This window comes from Poromitra crassiceps, assembly GCF_964638095.1.
Source record: "Poromitra crassiceps genome assembly, chromosome: 22".
In the NCBI taxonomy this organism is placed as follows: Eukaryota; Metazoa; Chordata; class Actinopteri; order Beryciformes; family Melamphaidae; genus Poromitra; species Poromitra crassiceps.
Genome location: NC_139647.1, coordinates 5,692,597 through 5,710,471, shown reverse-complemented (window position 1 = coordinate 5,710,471; position 17,875 = coordinate 5,692,597). Strand labels below are relative to the sequence as shown.

Genomic DNA, 17,875 nt, shown 5'->3' with positions numbered 1-17,875 from the left:
ATATATGGCCATATTTATATTCTATCAATGTTTTCAAAATGTTGTTATGGGCGACGGATCTAGTCTGGTGCATAGAAACTGGTCATATTCTTTAACACATTCTAACAAGAGGCTGCTGCCTCAGAAGCATCAGAAGGAATCAATTGGAGGCTGCCTTGAATATTGATCCAGTCGGGCTCAATTCACTTTCAATGCAAATGAGTGAGGAAGTCAATTTTCTTCAAAATGTGAAACCTTTCACCATGAAAAGGCTTGACTGTCCAATCTTTAAAAAATAAACTAAATGTAAAATAAAGTGATGGCTGGAGCTAAAGTATGATAAACTCACTGATGCACTGATCCAGAGAAACTGAGCGATCTACTCACATCTCAATCTCTCAACACACTCATGCACACACACTAACAGCTTATTTAAATTAAATAAAAAATAAAAAATGAACAAGATGTCAGTAAGTGCATTATGATAAGTGCTTAATACATGCAGTAATTATGTTACAGTGAATGAAAAACAGCTGTTGATTATACCACTTTGCATATCTTATTGGCATGTACTCTACCTGATTTAGTTTTCCTCTCAGTGCCTCAGATCTGTCTTCTTCAGTAATCATGTGTTGAGTTGGTAATGTCTGCATCACTGTGGCACAAATGTAAAGAGAGCAGGCATAGACGACACTCCTACTGGGACCTGTCAGAGAGAAAGTAACATAGTGTCCAGGTGTTACAGGATCTTCACAATGTTTTCCCACTGATTTCTCCTCTCAAGCACAATCACAGGCGGGACCAAGAGCTTCAAGGATAATGAGTCCTTCTCAATCAGAACTGGTTGGAGGGACCATGTTGAGTCCTCTGTAAGAGCCATGTGATCTCGGGGCGTCATGTCATCCCTTCTCTCTCTCTCCACATTTCCTGTCTGCCTACTGTCACTCTACTCTACTGTCACAAAAGCACTCTAAAACTCATATTCTCACAGCTACTCCCCTGCTCCTCCAAGATTATTATAAATTATATATTATTATTATTATATTAACTGCACGCAATTGGAACATTTTGCGTATTAAATGCACGTAATTTGAAAGTGGAAAGTTGTGTTATTTTGAAGAGAATGTGCTGTAGCTCAGTGCAACATGGGACCAACCCAACCTGCAAATATAATGCAGTCGTGGAACAGCAAAGTGCTGTGGGGTAAAAGCATCCACCTAATGGCATCATGCCATGAGGACATCGTTGAGGAAGAGCGTCTCTGCTTTTGTTTGAGCTGTGAATTGAGGGAAGCTTATGTGTGTCAAGGCGGCGCCATGTTCCCAGATACAATGCTTATAGCCAGACACAAACGTCTCCTGTCTCACAATACTGTGGCAGGTTGTTTGGGGACGCTATGATGCCTGTAAACACCAGTGTGAGCCGCTTTACGTTGTTAGGGTGGCAACTCAGTTGTCACTGCAATTGCACCCATTTTTTTTTGCCATTTTGTTTCAAAGTTAAAGTCTGGGTGAAGTTCAGTCTGGGTGAAGTTCAGTCTGGGTGAAGTTCAGTCTGGGTGAGGACAAACTACAAAGACCAAAGTTCAGTCTGGGTACAAACTGAGACCTGATTTATTGCTTTTGTGGTCATCAAAGCACACACTCATCAAAGGTGATTCTGCTGCATAATACTAATCATGCCTCTCCTCTTACCAGCACGCTCTCAGGTCATCTGCAGAATAGGAAAAGATGGGCGAGGGCACAGGAATTTCCCGTAGTAATCAGTGGAGTTCATTGTAGACGATATTTGAAACTATTACAGATGGATCATCTGCTAGATACAATTATAGTATTAGCAATCCATTTAGACTTCTGCCTCACATTATTCGCTGCCTCATCCAGGCAGAGGCAGGTCTACCACTTGGCCCTCCAGCTTGGCTCTAGTATTGTGTACTTGGCGAATTAGATTGAGCAAATTATTACAGCAATGTTGTCAAATGAATCATCAAAGATCCCTCAGAGCTTGATGTTTAAGGTGAGAATTTACATATTAATGTTGATTGTCTACTCCAGGAAGGGAATGAGTCCTTACCCACATACACACTCACATACTCTACTCGCATACATAGATACATACATACATACATACATACATACATACATACATACATACATACATACATACATACATATATACATATATACATACATACATACATACATACATACATACATACATACATACATACATATATACATACATACATACATACATACATACATACATACATACATACATACATACATACATATATATATACATACATACATACATACATACATACATACATACATACATACATACATACATACATACATACATACATTACGGAGAGTGAGTCCTACATAGATTAACACGTCAAGGCAATTTGGTTCCATAGATTTTAGACTTTGGTCTTTGGAGCGGTATGTGTGTTGTGTATTGTTACACACATCATAGGACAACTAGACCACGCCCACCCATGCGCACTATAATTTAATTTTAATGGGATGAATATTGTGTCTGCTTGAAACCTGAAAGCATGGCTAATCCACATGTGTATGAGGATAAAGACGGCACTTGGCCTCAGTCTATCCAGTCTGCAGATGTCTGGATGGAGTCATGTGTATGAGGATAAAGACGGCACTTGGCCTCAGTCTATCCAGTCTGCAGATGTCTGGATGGAGTCATGTGTATGAGGATAAAGACTGTACTTGGTCTCATTGTATCCAGTCTGCAGATGTCTGGATGGAGTCATGTGTATGAGGGTAAGGACTGTACTTGGCCTCATTGTATCCAGTCTGTAGATGTCTGGATGGAGTCATGTGTATGAGGGTAAGGACTGTACTTGGTCTCATTGTATCCAGTCTGCAGATGTCTGGATGGAGTCATGTGTATGAGGGTAAGGACTGTACTTGGTCTCATTGTATCCAGTCTGCAGATGTCTGGATGGAGTCATGTGTATGTGGGTAAGGACTGTACTTGGCCTCAGTGTATCCAGTCTGCAGATGTCTGGAGTCAACATGCCTGTAGCCGGGCTGTTTATGTGTGTCTTTAAAAATCCTCAAGGAGGGTGGTCTGCTTCAGCAAGTGATTTAGTGCTGCTTGTATTTGGTGTTTGGTACGGGGGCAACTGCATGCCACAAGAAATAACTCAATAATAAATAACTCGCGCACAGCGAGGCATGCTGCATTGTGCAGGGGGGGGGGGGGGGGGGGGGGGGGGCGGTCAGCTCAATGTTCCCAGGGCTCAATATTCCCAAGGCTCAATGTTCCCAGGGTTTATATGGTGATTCTTTGGGGGGGCGGTGAGGGGGGTCAAAATCCGCCCGTGCCTGGGAACATTGAAGCCTGGGAAAGCAGATATTTAGGCCTGGGAACATTGAAACCTTTTTCATATTCCCATTAGGTGCCATATAAACCCTGGGAACATTGAGCCCTGGGATTGAGCCCTGGGAACATTGAGTCGAGTCCTGGGAACATTGAGTCCTGGGAATATTGAGTCCTGGGAATATTGAGCCCTGAGAACATTGAGTCCTGGGAATATTGAGCCCTGGGAACATTGAGTCCTGGGAATATTGAGCCCTGGGAACATTGAGTCCTGGGAATATTGAGCCCTGGGAATATTGAGCCCTGGGAATATTGAGCCCTGGGAATATTGAGTCCTGGGAACATTGAGTCCTGGGAACATTGAGCCCTGGGAATATTGAGTCCTGGGAATATTGAGTCCTGGGAACATTGAGTCCTGGGAATATTGAGCCCTGGGAATATTGAGCCCTGGGAATATTGAGCCCTGGGAACATTGAGTCCTGGGAATATTGAGCCCTGGGAACATTGAGTCCTGGGAATATTGAGCCCTGGGAATATTGAGCCCTGGGAATATTGAGCCCTGGGAATATTGAGTCCTGGGAACATTGAGTCCTGGGAACATTGAGCCCTGGGAATATTGAGTCCTGGGAATATTGAGTCCTGGGAACATTGAGTCCTGGGAATATTGAGCCCTGGGAATATTGAGCCCTGGGAATATTGAGCCCTGGGAATATTGAGCCCTGGGAACATTGAGTCCTGGGAACATTGAGCCCTGGGAACAATGAGTCCTGGGAACATTGAGCCCTGGGAACAATGAGTCCTGGGAACATTGAGCCCTGGGAACATTGAGTCCTGGGAACATTGATAAGGTCCTGAGCAGGGAAGTAGGCTACAGCCAGCCGGTGGTGGAAATTTGTCCATGTTTATTCAAAGTTGATTAATAATTAATATATTGATGCTAGGCAAACTGTCATTGGACACAGTAAAAAGCAATTTACTCTGTTGGTCCAAGCATTATTGATAAAATGTATAATAAATTAAAACCATAGTTTGACCTCTGAAGACAGACAGTAATGTTCTGCTTTCACTGTTGTGCGCATAAAGGAGTTGTCAGGAAATAAATCAAAACCTGAACATCAAAAGAAGAATGACATCTGCGCCAAATGTCAAAACTGTCAAAAATGTCAAAACTGTCAAAACTGTAACCTTTAAAGTATCATGTCTGTCTATAATCTCCTCCATGTTTACACGTCCTCTGTAGTCATAGCAACGGCTGTGAGAAGTTAGACTAGAGAAAGTATCTCCTATTGACCGTCAGCGCCGTCTTGAATGTTGAATAGCTGTGAGTGTTGGCGAGGTCGTGTCGTCCTCGTATAGATCATATTTCCACCAGTGGCTCTCTGTACCTCGCTGCCCAGCACAGCATGCTGCCTCCCTGCCCAGCACAGCATGCTGCCTCTCTGCCCAGCACAGCATGCTGCCTCTCTGCCCAGCACAGCATGCTGCCTCTCTGCCCAGCACAGCATGCTGCCTCCCTGCCCAGCACAGCATGCTGCCTCCCTGCCCAGCACAGCATGCTGCCTCCCTGCCCAGCACAGCATGCTGCCTCCCTGCCCAGCACAGCATGCTGCCTCCCTGCCCAGCACAGCATGCTGCCTCTCTGTGCGTGATGCACTCACTCATTTCTTGTGGCATGCAGTTGCCCCCGCACCAAACACCAAATACAAGCAGCACTAAATCACTTGCTGAAGCAGACCACCCTCCTTGGTGATCTTTAAAGACACACACATTCAAAGATGTGACAAATATATGTCATGTATATATATATATATATATATATATATATATGTAAACATGTATGCTTATATATGCTTCACATTTAGTACATTAATTAAGTTGAAGGGCAGTGGCAAATATTCCCCTGTGAGTCAATCATTGTAACTAGGGATGAGCGAGTACACCATTATCTGTATCTGTTTAACCAACTAAATTATCTGCTATTATTGACAGATGAATACCCTGAACATGTACTGTAGATCTGCTATTATTGACAGATGAATACCCTGAACATGTACGAGATCTGCTATTATTGACAGATGAATACCCTGAACATGTACTAGATCAGCTATTATTGACAGATGAATACCCTGAACATGTACTAGATCAGCTATTCCTTGACAGATGAATACCCTGAACATGTACTGTAGATCAGCTATTCCTTGACAGATGAATACCCTGAACATGTACTGTAGATCAGCTATTCCTTGACAGAGTGCAGTCAATCTGAAGTCTTTGGAGTCGATGTCAGCGGTTCACATTGTGCCACATTGGGTGTGTCACTATAAGTAAGAGTGTAATTAGAGAGAAACACAGCGCTCCTCCCTCTAGAGGAGATGGGCTGCAACAAATATAGCGCACTGCCAGCCGCTCTGGAATGCAACTATTGAACGAGTCCCGATTATAAAATGTATGTTGTGATTCTCATGCACGAGAGGAAAAAATAGATATAATTTCTATACTGTATTGACCAACCGACCTGATGAACAAATAGACATTAGGACAGCCTCCTCATGTGGTAGTTGTTAGTGTGGATTAATGCACCTTTTTTGGAGACAGTTCAAAGTTACAGATGACATGTTTGTTTTTCATCTGAGAACGACAGTATTTGCATATTTTAAGATAACACTTGCATCATAAATGCATACATACATGCTCATGTTGATAGCCTCTCAGAGAGATTTCCGAATTACTTCAGGTTTGTACTTTACTTTACTTTACTTTACTTTAAATAAATACCCCTACTGCTGTATTTATTCAAGCAGTTTGGTCATGATCAAAGTATCTGTATGAGTATACTGTAGTACTTTGTGTGTATAATGTAAAATATCTTGATAGATTAAAGGCAAATGTAATTAAGTTGAAGAACACATTTCCATGTCAAACAGAAGCTGAAGCCACTATTTGAATATGAAGGTCAGTGAGAAGTAAAGGGAGGTCAATCATATTACAGCAGCCTCACAACAACAAAGACACCGAGAAGCGTTTCATCTGGCACATCATGATTACAAGAGAAAAGATCTAAAAGAAGACTCTATTTGCAGACCGTCTTACCTTCCCCAGACTAACCCTAACCCCCAGACTAACCCTGACCCCCAGAATAACCCTAACCCCCAGACTAACCCTAACCCTGACCCCCAGAATAACCCTAATCCCCAGACTAACCGTAACCCTAACCCCCAGACTAACCCTAATCCCCAGACTAACCCTAACCCCCAGACTAGCCCTAACCCACAGAATAACCCTAACCCCCAGACTAGCCCTAACCCCCAGACTAACCCTAACCCCCAGACTAGCCCTAACCCCCAGACTAACCCTAACCCCCAGAATAACCCTAATCCCCAGACTAACCCTGACCCACAGAATAACCCTAACCCCCAGACTAGCCCTAACCCCCAGACTAACCCTAACCCCCAGACTAACCCTAACCCCCAGAATAACCCTAACCCCCAGACTAACCCTAACCCCCGGACTAACCCTAACCCAGACTAACCCCAACCGCCAGACTAACCCTAACCCCCAGACTAACCCTAACCCCCACACTCTCATTCAAGCTCTCCACATCTTACCTTCTCCACACTTTCCTTCAACCTCTCCATTGCAGGTTCAACTCTCTCCACATCCAGGTGTTGCTTGTGTCCCGGCTTCCTCTTGAGACTTCACACACTGATCGGGCCTGATAGAGAAAATAAGATGTCCACTTTTCAGCCCCTCTTGTGAACTTGAGTGTGTGTTACTGTTGGTGTGTGTGTGGATAGCGCCGCTGATTCCCTTTAGTGTGTGTTACTGTTGGTGTGTGTGTGTGTGTGTGTGTGTGTGTGTGTGTGTGTGTGTGTGTGTGTGTGTGTGTGTGTGTGTGTGTGTGTGTACTATTGGTGTGTGTGTGCATAGCGCTGCTGATATCCTTTAGTGTGTGTTACTGTTGGCGTGTGCATAGCGCCACCGATTTCCTTTTATAGACACATAATAGCCATAAATAGCTGACAGACAGCAGTCAGCCTTCTGGGCACCGGTAACAATGTAACAATGTGCGCCACTAGAAACAAACAGGGCTGCTGGGCCCGGCCGGGAAGGGGTCATCTCCTTACTTCTTCCATTTTGGACAGTGTGTTTTCCGGAGGGGTAACGAGGCAAACCGTATTCCAGCGATGATGATCCAGTGCTCCCACACATCATGCAGAAATGATTGGTATTATACACTCCGATAAAGAGATTATTTGGATGACTGAGCTTTGTTGAGAGAGCTTTCTTCTTTGCACCACAGATGATTATATTGTTACTGCAGAGGAAAAAACATAGATACAACTAGAAGAGTGCACTCGGTGGAGTGCAGATCTCCGCCAGGACCGCGTTTGCCCCCAAGCTGACCCATAGACCATGTGTGTGACGAGACATCGCCTGAATGCAATGTGTTAGTGAGTGTTGTCATACGGAGAAGCTATTGTAAATCATTGTTATTGTCTGCTTTTATTTTTGTGTTTTGTTTATGTATTCATGATGGGTTCATTGTATGTGTTGTAACCGACGTATTTATGTGTTTTTGTCAAGTTTTTCATTGTGCGTTTGTGTTAGAATAATTGTTTAGTTTTTTTGATTAGGGGATGCGGTTACACGTAGAAGAGTGGGATTGGGGTTTCTCAAGGGCAGTCTGACTGTGTATATGTTTTCATAACACTGGGCGAAATAACCAGTCTGTATTTATGTATTACTAGTGCAGTGCCCGTTCCCCCCAAAGCACAACCCCGTGGGCACTTCTCCCCCCCCCCCCCCCCCCCCCGCACACACACTGCACTCCGTCAGGTCCCCCCTAAAGCGCACTCCCCAAGTTTGAAGTCGATCCAACAAATGGTTCTCGAGATAACACCACTGGTCACTGAAATATCTGGGGTTCCCAGCAACGCACCCGCCAAGTTTGAAGTCGATCGGATGAATGGTTCTCGAGATACAGTAAACCGCTTTTTGTGTTGCCAGTAGGTGGCACTATGACTATGCATAAGTCCAAATTGCATGAAATGCGGCACCGCACTCTATCCAGGTCCGAGCAGCGCACTCCCGAAGTTTGAAGTCAATCGGACAAATGTTTCTCGAGATAAACATCTTTTTGTGTTGCCAGTAGGTGGCGCTCTGCCAAATTGCCTGGAATTCAGCTCCCTGCACTCCATTGGGTCCCCCTAAGCGCACTCCCCGAGTTTGAAGTTGATGGGATGAGCGGTTCTCAAGATAAACCACTTTTTGTGTTGCCAGTAGGTGGCGCTGTGCCAAATTGCACGAAATTCGGCACCGCACTGTGTCGAGTTCCCATCAGCGCACTCCCCAAATTTGAAGTTGATCGGACGAATGGTTGTTGAGATGTCAGTGAGTAGGCTGCATACACTCCTCCAGTCCTCCTGTCAGTGAGTGAAAGCAGACCTCTGGACCGGACACTAATCCATCAAGTACATTGCATTCTTCATTGCGTCACAGCTGTTCCTGTCTATTTCCATCCAACCATCACCCTCCCCCTGCATCACCCTCCCCCTGCATCACCCTCCCCCTGCATCACCCTCCCCCTGCATCACCCTCCCCCTGCATCACCCTCCCCCCTGCATCACCCTCCCCCTGCATCACCCTCCCCCTGCATCACCCTCCCCCTGCATCACCCTCCCCCTGCATCACCCTCCCCCTGCATCACCCTCCCCCTGCATCACCCTCCCCCTGCCTGTCTGTCTGTCTGTCTGTCTGTCTGTCTGTCTGTCTGCCTGTCTGTCTGCCTGCCTGCCTGCCTGACTGTCTGTCTGTCTGTCTGTCTGCCTGTCTGTCTGCCTGCCTGTCTGTCTGTCTGCCTATCTGTCTGCCTATCTGTCTGCCTGTCTGTCTGCCTGCCTGTCTGTCTGTTTGCCTGTCTGTCTGTTTGCCTGTCTGTCTGTCTGTCTGTCTGTCTGTCTGCCTATCTGTCTGTCTGTCTGTCTGCCTGCCTGTCTGTCTGCCTGTCTGTCTGTCTGTCTGCCTGTCTGTCTGTCTGTCTGTCTGTCTGCCTGTCTGTCTGTCTGTCTGCCTGTCTGTCTGCCTGCCTGTCTGCCTGCCTGTCTGTCTGTCTGTCTGTCTGTCTGTCTGTCTGTCTGTCTGCCTGCCTGTCTGTCTGTCTGTCTGCCTGTCTGTCTGCCTGTCTGTCTGTCTGTCTGCCTGTCTGTCTGTCTGTCTGTCTGTCTGCCTGCCTGTCTGTCTGTCTGTCTGTCTGCCTGTCTGTCTGCCTGCCTGCCTGTCTGTCTGTCTGTCTGCCCGCCCGTCCGTCCTATCTTAATGTCAGCCCGGAGAAATAGCTTTTCAATTGATGAACGCGTAACTTAATTGAGATTATAAATGAATCAATGAGCGAACTCAACAACACTTTTGGACCCTTGTTCCTGATCATTCATACCATTGTTACGGAAGCCGTAACGGTTTCCATGGCTCGTTACCGCTCCCTTCAACGAGCCATCACTATTAGTTAGCCGCCTACCTGCATGCTCCAGGTTGTGCCTTCAGGTGTGTCTCTCTCTGCGGCTGCTAACCCGCGGGCGTGGCGGCTGGTGTGATCCCATTGCAAGATGATGTCTAGTTCATCAAAGTGAATTCAACACGTTATTTGCACGGCCAAAATGACTACTTTAGATCATTGACATGTAATCATTTACCTTGCGATCAATAAATCTAAAACAATTCTAACTTGGTATTTTTTTAAGTGATATTGATCATGAAAAATGAGCAAGTTCTTAGCAAATCATGAAATAATTGTTCCCAGAGTCTCAGTTATATTATGTGCACACGCTCATCTGCTCCTCCCTCGCTCAGTTATGCACAGAGTGCAAGTTCTGCCTCAAGAAGATTGTCACTCAGTAGAAGGTCACATTATGACACATCACACATGACAGTCCCCATAGGCCGATGGGGCCCTGTGAGGTCAGAGGTCATGCTGCAGCTTGGCTTCCCTGACTGGCGGTGATAAGCAGGCTAACCCACTTGATGCATGACACTGGCTCAGGAGGCCGGCCACCCGCTGCAGATAACAGCTGCATATCAGGAGGAGTGGCCTGCGTCCAGAACACCACAGGGTCGATCCCTGCAGCAACCACTGTGTCCAGACTCAGACGCGCGGCCTGTTATTTTAGGAGTTTAGGAGTGATCACTAGTGATCACTACCATGGTGACGGTTGTACTAGTGATCACTACCACGGTGACGGTAGTACTAGTGATCACTACTCTCTGCCTCTGATTGATTAGCCTCCTTGCGTTACATTCCAGAGCAGCAGAGAACAGAGGAAAATGTCGGTGCGAAAGACAATGTTGAAACTGGCAATTCATATCAGAAAGGTTGCCAAACCCTGCTTTAATGTATCACTTCATGAATGAATGAATGAATGAATGAATGGATGAATTTCTTTATTTTTAAAACAGGGACAGTGTACAAGAACATTAACCCTATAAGATAGGGAGAGATGTGTCATCATACCAGCTTATAGCAGGAATGCAATTTTCCACCCGTAGTCCCTGGGCAACTGATGACAGAATTTTAGTTGTGGGTGAACTATTCCTTTAATATCAGTGAATAATATGAGCAGCAATTAAATTATTACCAACAAGGAAGAAACATCTGTGCAAAGACAGTAAAGACAGTAAAAAAAAACACACACACATTCCAACAGTTGCTCCTAAACTAATCTTTATCAGTAGTGTCACTTTAAATGCGTCAGTGCCAAAAAGGGAGAGCAGGTCAGTAACAGTCAGTTTGCACATACTGTACAAGCCTCTCAGCTGTTAGAAAGCTGGGTAGAAAGCACTGTTGAAACAACGCGAGTGGACGCGGTCAAAGTCGTCTGTCAGCGGCGCGCGTCAGGGGCTCCGCCTCCTCCTCCGAGATCGAGGGATGCGTGAGGATGATCCGCGGGATCTGTCAGGTGATCGATCGCCAAGGAAGTGGAGAGGAATGGAAAGGAAATGAATACAAGTCTCATAGCAGCTTTTTCTATGTCCTCACTGGAAATTCAGACAAACAATGGAACGTAAATATGCTTGAAATTAAACTATAAGATAATCCTTTCATTTATATTATTTCAGTTTTGACGTCTTTACTATCTCACTACTATAATAAGGTAGAGGGCGGCGCGGCGGTGCTCACCTGTGCATGCTTCGCGATGCACAGGTGAGCATGAAGCTACAAATGAGTATGTGAAGCTAGAAATGCTAGAAGCGCAATATAGTGATTCTAAAATGTGAAAAATAGTAAAAAATAAATAATAAAAAAAAAGAAGAAGAAAAATACATGTGTCCAAACTTTTGACTGGTACTTTTGACTCTTGAGCTTAGGTTTTAAGAGGATTCTTTATGAGATAGAAATTGTCACATACAGTATTTAAAAGTGCTCACCGCCATGGTGTTCTTCACCAGTTGAAGTGTATTGTTCTCCCCCAGGGCCTCTGGCTCCCGTTCAAACAAGGTCCAATTAGGATCAATCTCCAACTGACATGGAGAAGGAGACAGAGGGAAGACAGTGGAGAAGGAGGCAGAGGGAAGACAGTGGAGAAGGAGACAGAGGGAAGACAGTGGAGAAGGAGGCAGAGGGAAGACAGTGGAGAAGGAGGCAGGGAAATACAGTGGAGAAGGAGGCACAGGGAAGACAGTGGAGAAGGAGGCACAGGGAAGACAGTGGAGAAGGAGGCACAGGGAAGACAGTGGAGAAGGAGGCAGAGGGAAGACAGTGGAGAAGGAGACAGAGGGAAGACAGTGGAGAAGGAGGCAGAGGGAAGACAGTGGAGAAGGAGGCAGAGGGAAGACAGTGGAGAAGGAGGCAGAGGGAAGACAGTAGAGAAGGAGGCAGGGAAATACAGTGGAGAAGGAGACAGAGGGAAGACAGTGGAGAAGGAGGCAGAGGGAAGACAGTGGAGAAGGAGACAGAGGGAAGACAGTGGAGAAGGAGGCAGGGAAGACAGTGGAGAAGGAGGCAGAGGGAAGACAGTGGAGAAGGAGGCAGGGAAATACAGTGGAGAAGGAGGCACAGGGAAGACAGTGGAGAAGGAGGCAGAGGGAAGACAGTGGAGAAGGAGGCACAGGGAAATACAGTGGAGAAGGAGGCACAGGGAAGACAGTGGAGAAGGAGGCAGAGGGAAGACAGTGGAGAAGGAGGCACAGGGAAGACAGTGGAGAAGGAGGCAGAGGGAAGACAGTGGAGAAGGAGGCAGGGAAATACAGTGGAGAAGGAGGCACAGGGAAGACAGTGGAGAAGGAGGCACAGGGAAGACAGTGGAGAAGGAGGCACAGGGAAGACAGTGGAGAAGGAGGCAGAGGGAAAGACAGTGGAGAAGGAGGCAGAGGGAAGACAGTGGAGAAGGAGGCAGAGGGAAGCCATAAAACACCACAGAATAAGAAGGTTATAGATTGGATGACTGTTGGTCACAGCCCAGCCAATCAAACTTGAATGTGCGACAGCAACATGGACCAGCTCGTGCCACTTCCAGATCACAAGAGGACGGAAGACCTGGACCAAGTCACCGTTTGGTCCTGCCGAACATGCAGAAGACAGCAGAAGGGGCACAGGTGCGTGCAGAACGCGTGTGTTTGGTCACACCAATAAAAGTGTGCCCATGGCGCTTCGTCTCCAGAGTCTCCACCCTGGCTACAAGCGTGTGAAATTCTAAGCGATGCGATGCCTAGCTTTTGAGATATTGTTTGTTTGACACAGCTTTTCATCTTTATTTCACACTAGTTTAACTGCTGGAGCACCACAGACGTTATCCATCCGGAAGCATGGGTGGATTTAGTGTGTGTGTGTGTGGGGGGGGGGGGGGGTCAGGTCAGGCCCCCGCCAGTGTTTTTTTCTTTCTCTTCTCACCACTGTAAATCTCCATCTGGCTGAATGTGATCAGAAAATCTATATCCACTTTCACAAGCATCACATGTACCTTTGCTAAAGCTGTGACAGGGGGGGCTCTAGGGCTGCAGCCGCCCCTTATTGTACAATAATAATTCCTCTAAATCTCGTTTCAAATGGCAAAAAAAACTGCCAAAACAGCCCCCCCCCCCTGCCACCCAGTATAAAAGTCAGGATCCACCCAATCCCAGAAGTAAGTTCTTTGTTGTCGTGCTGTCATTCTGATTTGCCCTATAATAAATCCCAGGTCTGTGCTGTGATTCCAGAACGCCACTCACAATTCCGTTGCCGTTACAGACGACAGCCTGGATCCTGTTGGACAGGCAGTGTGAGCCGTCCGTCCTCCCCTGGCTGTCCTCTGGGGGCAGCATCCTCTCTCTCAGCACTTTGATCTTGATGCAGCTCCCGGCGTTCCTCAGAGCGCTGACCGCCTCATGGTGGCTCGCCCCCTGCATGTCCAGGCCATTGACCTGGATGAGCCGTGGTCACATGATACTATTAGGGGTCAGCGGGCAGAGGGGGCAGAGGTCGGGGGGGGGGGGGGGTTAATGGAGTGAGTGACACACACACACACACACACACACACACACACACACACACACACACACCATGGAAGCTCTGAAAATAGTGTGTCTATTTCGAGTAGCCTACAGGCACTGATATAGGATTTTTCGTTCTCACCCTCGACCAACAGAACTGCAGCCTGAATCCAAACAAAGGTTTTTGTATATTATTCCATTTTCATTTGGTCCGTTTTTTCAATTGTCACTGAAGCCACTGTAGTAGCTGTTTTTGAGTGACCACTGAAAGTGGTGCAAGTTGAGTGTGCTCTGCTTGTCTTATGACGCCCTCCTTTGGTCACAAGAGGAACAGTCATGTTTGATTTAAATAATTGTATTGATGGGTTGTGCAAAGAAAATGTAGTTTTACAACACAGTACTGCTGCACAACATCAAGCAATTTTTTATTTTTAATACAATATAATAATGAGAAGAATGATCTCTGTCCTACCTCCAACAACCGATCTCCAACGTGGATCCCTGCCTTTTCTGACGGCCCTCCTTCAGATACTCTAGAAATGAAAATACCCTGAAAGGACATACACATATATTATTAGTCTGAGGACTGTGATGATGATGATGACAATGTGTTGAAGACATTTGTTGCAGGTGACATCATTCAATCTGAATCTGTGATCATCTGTGGACTTAAAGGAATAACAGGAAACCAAGGTAAGTGTAGTTTACACAGAACGTGGTGCTTCTTATGCCCATAGAACCATATGAGAAGATATGTAGATAGAACGTGATGCTTCTTCTTATGCCCATAGAACCATATGAGAAGATATGTAGATAGAACGTGGTGCTTCTTCTTATGCCCATAGAACCATATGAGAAGATATGTAGATAGAACCATATGAGAAGATATGTAGATAGAACCATATGAGAAGATATGTAATGTAGATAGAACCATATGAGAAGATATGGGGTAGCACTTACCTCATCATGCTCTTTATAAGGCAAAGAGCCTTTCCCGCCAGCAATGCTGATTCCCAAACTCCCCCTCTGGCCAGACACTTTGATCTGTAACTAGGAGGGAAATAATGATATGCAATTAGGACTTACAAAACAATATGATCAATAACTGTACATGCCATAATCAATATGGCCACCTGCTGCAGTAGATAGTACAAGGCCATAGAAATAAATGAGATTGAAGAACGATGCAGTGTGCGGTTACTCTTATTGGCACGTGGGAGATGAATGGTCCCTGAGGAGGGGTCTTCTCTGCTACCAAAGGAGGATTCATGGAGGAGATCTTAATGTGCACAGGGTCTCCATGGAGACTGGCCCCTGCATTGAGAGCTTTGTGTTCCTGCAATTTCCTGTCCTCTCGAATATCCCCCCTGGGATGACGAGAGCGCCGGTGCGAGGCAGCTCTCTCCGACGGCTGCTGGCCCGCAGCATCCTGGAGAGAGGCAGCTCTCTCTGACGGCTGCTGGCCCGCAGCATCCTGGAGAGAGGCAGCTCTCTCTGACGGCTGCTGGCCCGCAGCATCCTGGAGAGAGGCAGCTCTCTCTGACGGCTGCTGGCCCGCAGCATCCTGGAGAGAGGCAGCTCTCTCTGACGGCTGCTGGCCCGCAGCATCCTGGAGAGAGGCAGCTCTCTCTGACGGCTGCTGGCCCGCAGCATCCTGGAGAGAGGCAGCTCTCTCCGACGGCTGCTGGCCCGCAGCATCCTGGAGAGAGGCAGCTCTCTCCGACGGCTGCTGGCCCGCAGCATCCTGGAGAGAGGCAGCTCTCTCTGACGGCTGCTGGCCCGCAGCATCCTGGAGAGAGGCAGCTCTCTCTGACGGCTGCTGGCCCGCAGCATCCTGGAGAGAGGCAGCTCTCTCTGACGGCTGCTGGCCCGCAGCATCCTGGAGAGAGGCAGCTCTCTCTGACGGCTGCTGGCCCGCAGCATCCTGGAGAGAGGCAGCTCTCTCTGACGGCTGCTGGCCCGCAGCATCCTGGAGAGAGGCAGCTCTCTCTGACGGCTGCTGGCCCGCAGCATCCTGGAGAGGAGACATTCAAATCTCTTACTGTATTACTGGATGTGGGATTATATAGGTGGCTCCCCAGGTGGGGCTCCACTGTTTCTGTCACTAGACTTTAGCAGAACGACAGAGTGACGTGCGAGGATGACTCGAGTGGAGTCAGTGTTGTTTACATTCTGCACAAAAAACAACAAACATACGTGACAGGGACATACGTGACAGGGACATACGTGACAGGGACATATGTGACAGGGACATATGTGACAGGGACATATGTGACAGGGACATATGTGACAGGGACATATGTGATATGTGACAGGGACATATGTGACAGGGACATATGTGTCAGGGACATACGTGTCAGGGACATACGTGACAGGGACATATGTGTCAGGGACATATGTGACAGGGACATATGTGACAGGGACATATGTGATATGTGACAGGGACATATGTGACAGGGACATATGTGACAGGGACATACTGTGACAGGGACATATGTGACAGGGACATATGTGTCAGGGACATACATGACAGGGACATACGTGACAGGGACATATGTGACAGGGACTGGTGTTTTGGCTAACAAGTAGGCCAAGGTAATAAATGCAGATTGTAAACTTTCAAATGATGTGTCACATTGAAATCTGAAAATAGTTGAAGAAGATAATGCTTATTTATTTGAATGTTGTCGGTACTCCTAAAAGCAACATTCAGAGAAAATTACCCTGAAAGTTGGGTGAACAAGCTTGGTTTGCATTTCGTGATCCTAAAACAGTTGAGTGTATTCTTCAACAAATAAAAACTGTGTGATATTGGGGGGAGGTTCAAACCTGAGGTAGCTCATCAGTGTCTTCAGCATCCTCCTCCGGGCCGGAGTAGCGAGCCCCCGGGGGGCGCTGAGGCTCCGAGGGGCCCGAGGGGGGCCAGTTTGGGCTACTGACCCTGAGGGACGGGTTAGCGTGAGCATTTCTACACTCCTGGAGATAGTCAGAGGACACCACTTGTTGCTGAAAACGTAATGGCAACCGAACATCCAGTGTCATATACTGAAGGAAACCACTTTTCTCACAATGATGCATGTTTCTGTCTGTAAGACCACATCTGTGGAGTAAACTGGTCACAGCACCTTTCCTCACAGCTGATCCTGGGAGGCAGCTGCCAGTCAAGAGCATTTGAGACAAACTAACTGATCACTCTCAGTATAATAATCAGGAAATATACTAACTGATCTCTCTCAGTATAATACTAATCAAATCAAACTAATTCAATGCAGTGTCTTGGTTCTGCCCAGTGTGGACCCATAAGGGGGTTGGTAGCAGTCCTCCCTTCTCGACTACTCATAATGCACACTTGTCATACTTATTTTGTGCAGCAGGGGGCAACATAAGCAACAATTACTGCAATGTCTAACCACTGTTTCATTGGAAATACATGGTTTAATGTAAGAACCAACTTCCTGGAGTAAGGAAAAGAGCAAAGATAGAGGAGGTTGAGTCTCCAAAAGCTTAAGTTGATTGACTCTTGTGTCTCCTCTCTCTCCAGGCCGGAGCTGCGAAGGCTCGTCCTCCAACGCATTTTGAAGAGCAGGCAAATAAAGTGGGGCTATGAAGACATCATGACATGTTAAAGATGCATTGTAGTCTGTCTGGGATAGCTTCCACTTCAAAATGGCGGAAGGCCAACTAAATCACTACACTGCTCCATGTATCTGTTGAGGGGAAAAAGATCAGTCCATAGACAGGTCAGTAACTGCAAGTGAACAATAATAACAGCTACTACCTCAGTAAAGCTTTACTGACATAACTCTAAACTAGCCGGACACGATTATAGTATGTTGTTTTAATCTAACAGCAAGTAGTCTGTCTGTTAGAAGTCTTTGGATGGCTATGATCCAAAAAGGTACAATCAAATTTAAATGAAATGGCCATGAACATTAGCATTCAAATGACAAACTGGCAAGATGAAATATGATTATGATCATTAAATATGCAATGCTTAAAGTGGATACATGCTGCCTTGCCTGGATGTGATGAAGACAAAAAGAAAACCTTTCAATGCTGTGAAATGTCGAAAGCATGCCAGCATCAG

At 46.5% G+C, this 17,875-nt stretch overlaps 1 protein-coding gene across 1 annotated transcript in view; it reads right to left on the bottom strand.

The window, feature by feature from the left end:
* mlip (muscular LMNA-interacting protein) overlaps window positions 1–16,830 on the bottom strand; it is a gene marked incomplete at its 5' end in the record, with an annotated part of 36,005 nt that extends 19,175 nt beyond the window's left edge. The window contains 8 exons of the mRNA XM_083658261.1: window positions 6,936–7,023; window positions 10,345–10,481; window positions 11,749–11,841; window positions 13,528–13,719; window positions 14,261–14,338; window positions 14,749–14,838; window positions 14,990–15,802; window positions 16,618–16,830. Of these exons, the coding sequence (XP_083514387.1) occupies window positions 6,936–7,023; window positions 10,345–10,481; window positions 11,749–11,841; window positions 13,528–13,719; window positions 14,261–14,338; window positions 14,749–14,838; window positions 14,990–15,802; window positions 16,618–16,830 (1,704 nt within the window). The remainder of the gene's footprint in view (window positions 1–6,935; window positions 7,024–10,344; window positions 10,482–11,748; window positions 11,842–13,527; window positions 13,720–14,260; window positions 14,339–14,748; window positions 14,839–14,989; window positions 15,803–16,617) is intronic.
* Window positions 16,831–17,875: the final 1,045 nt, after the last annotated feature.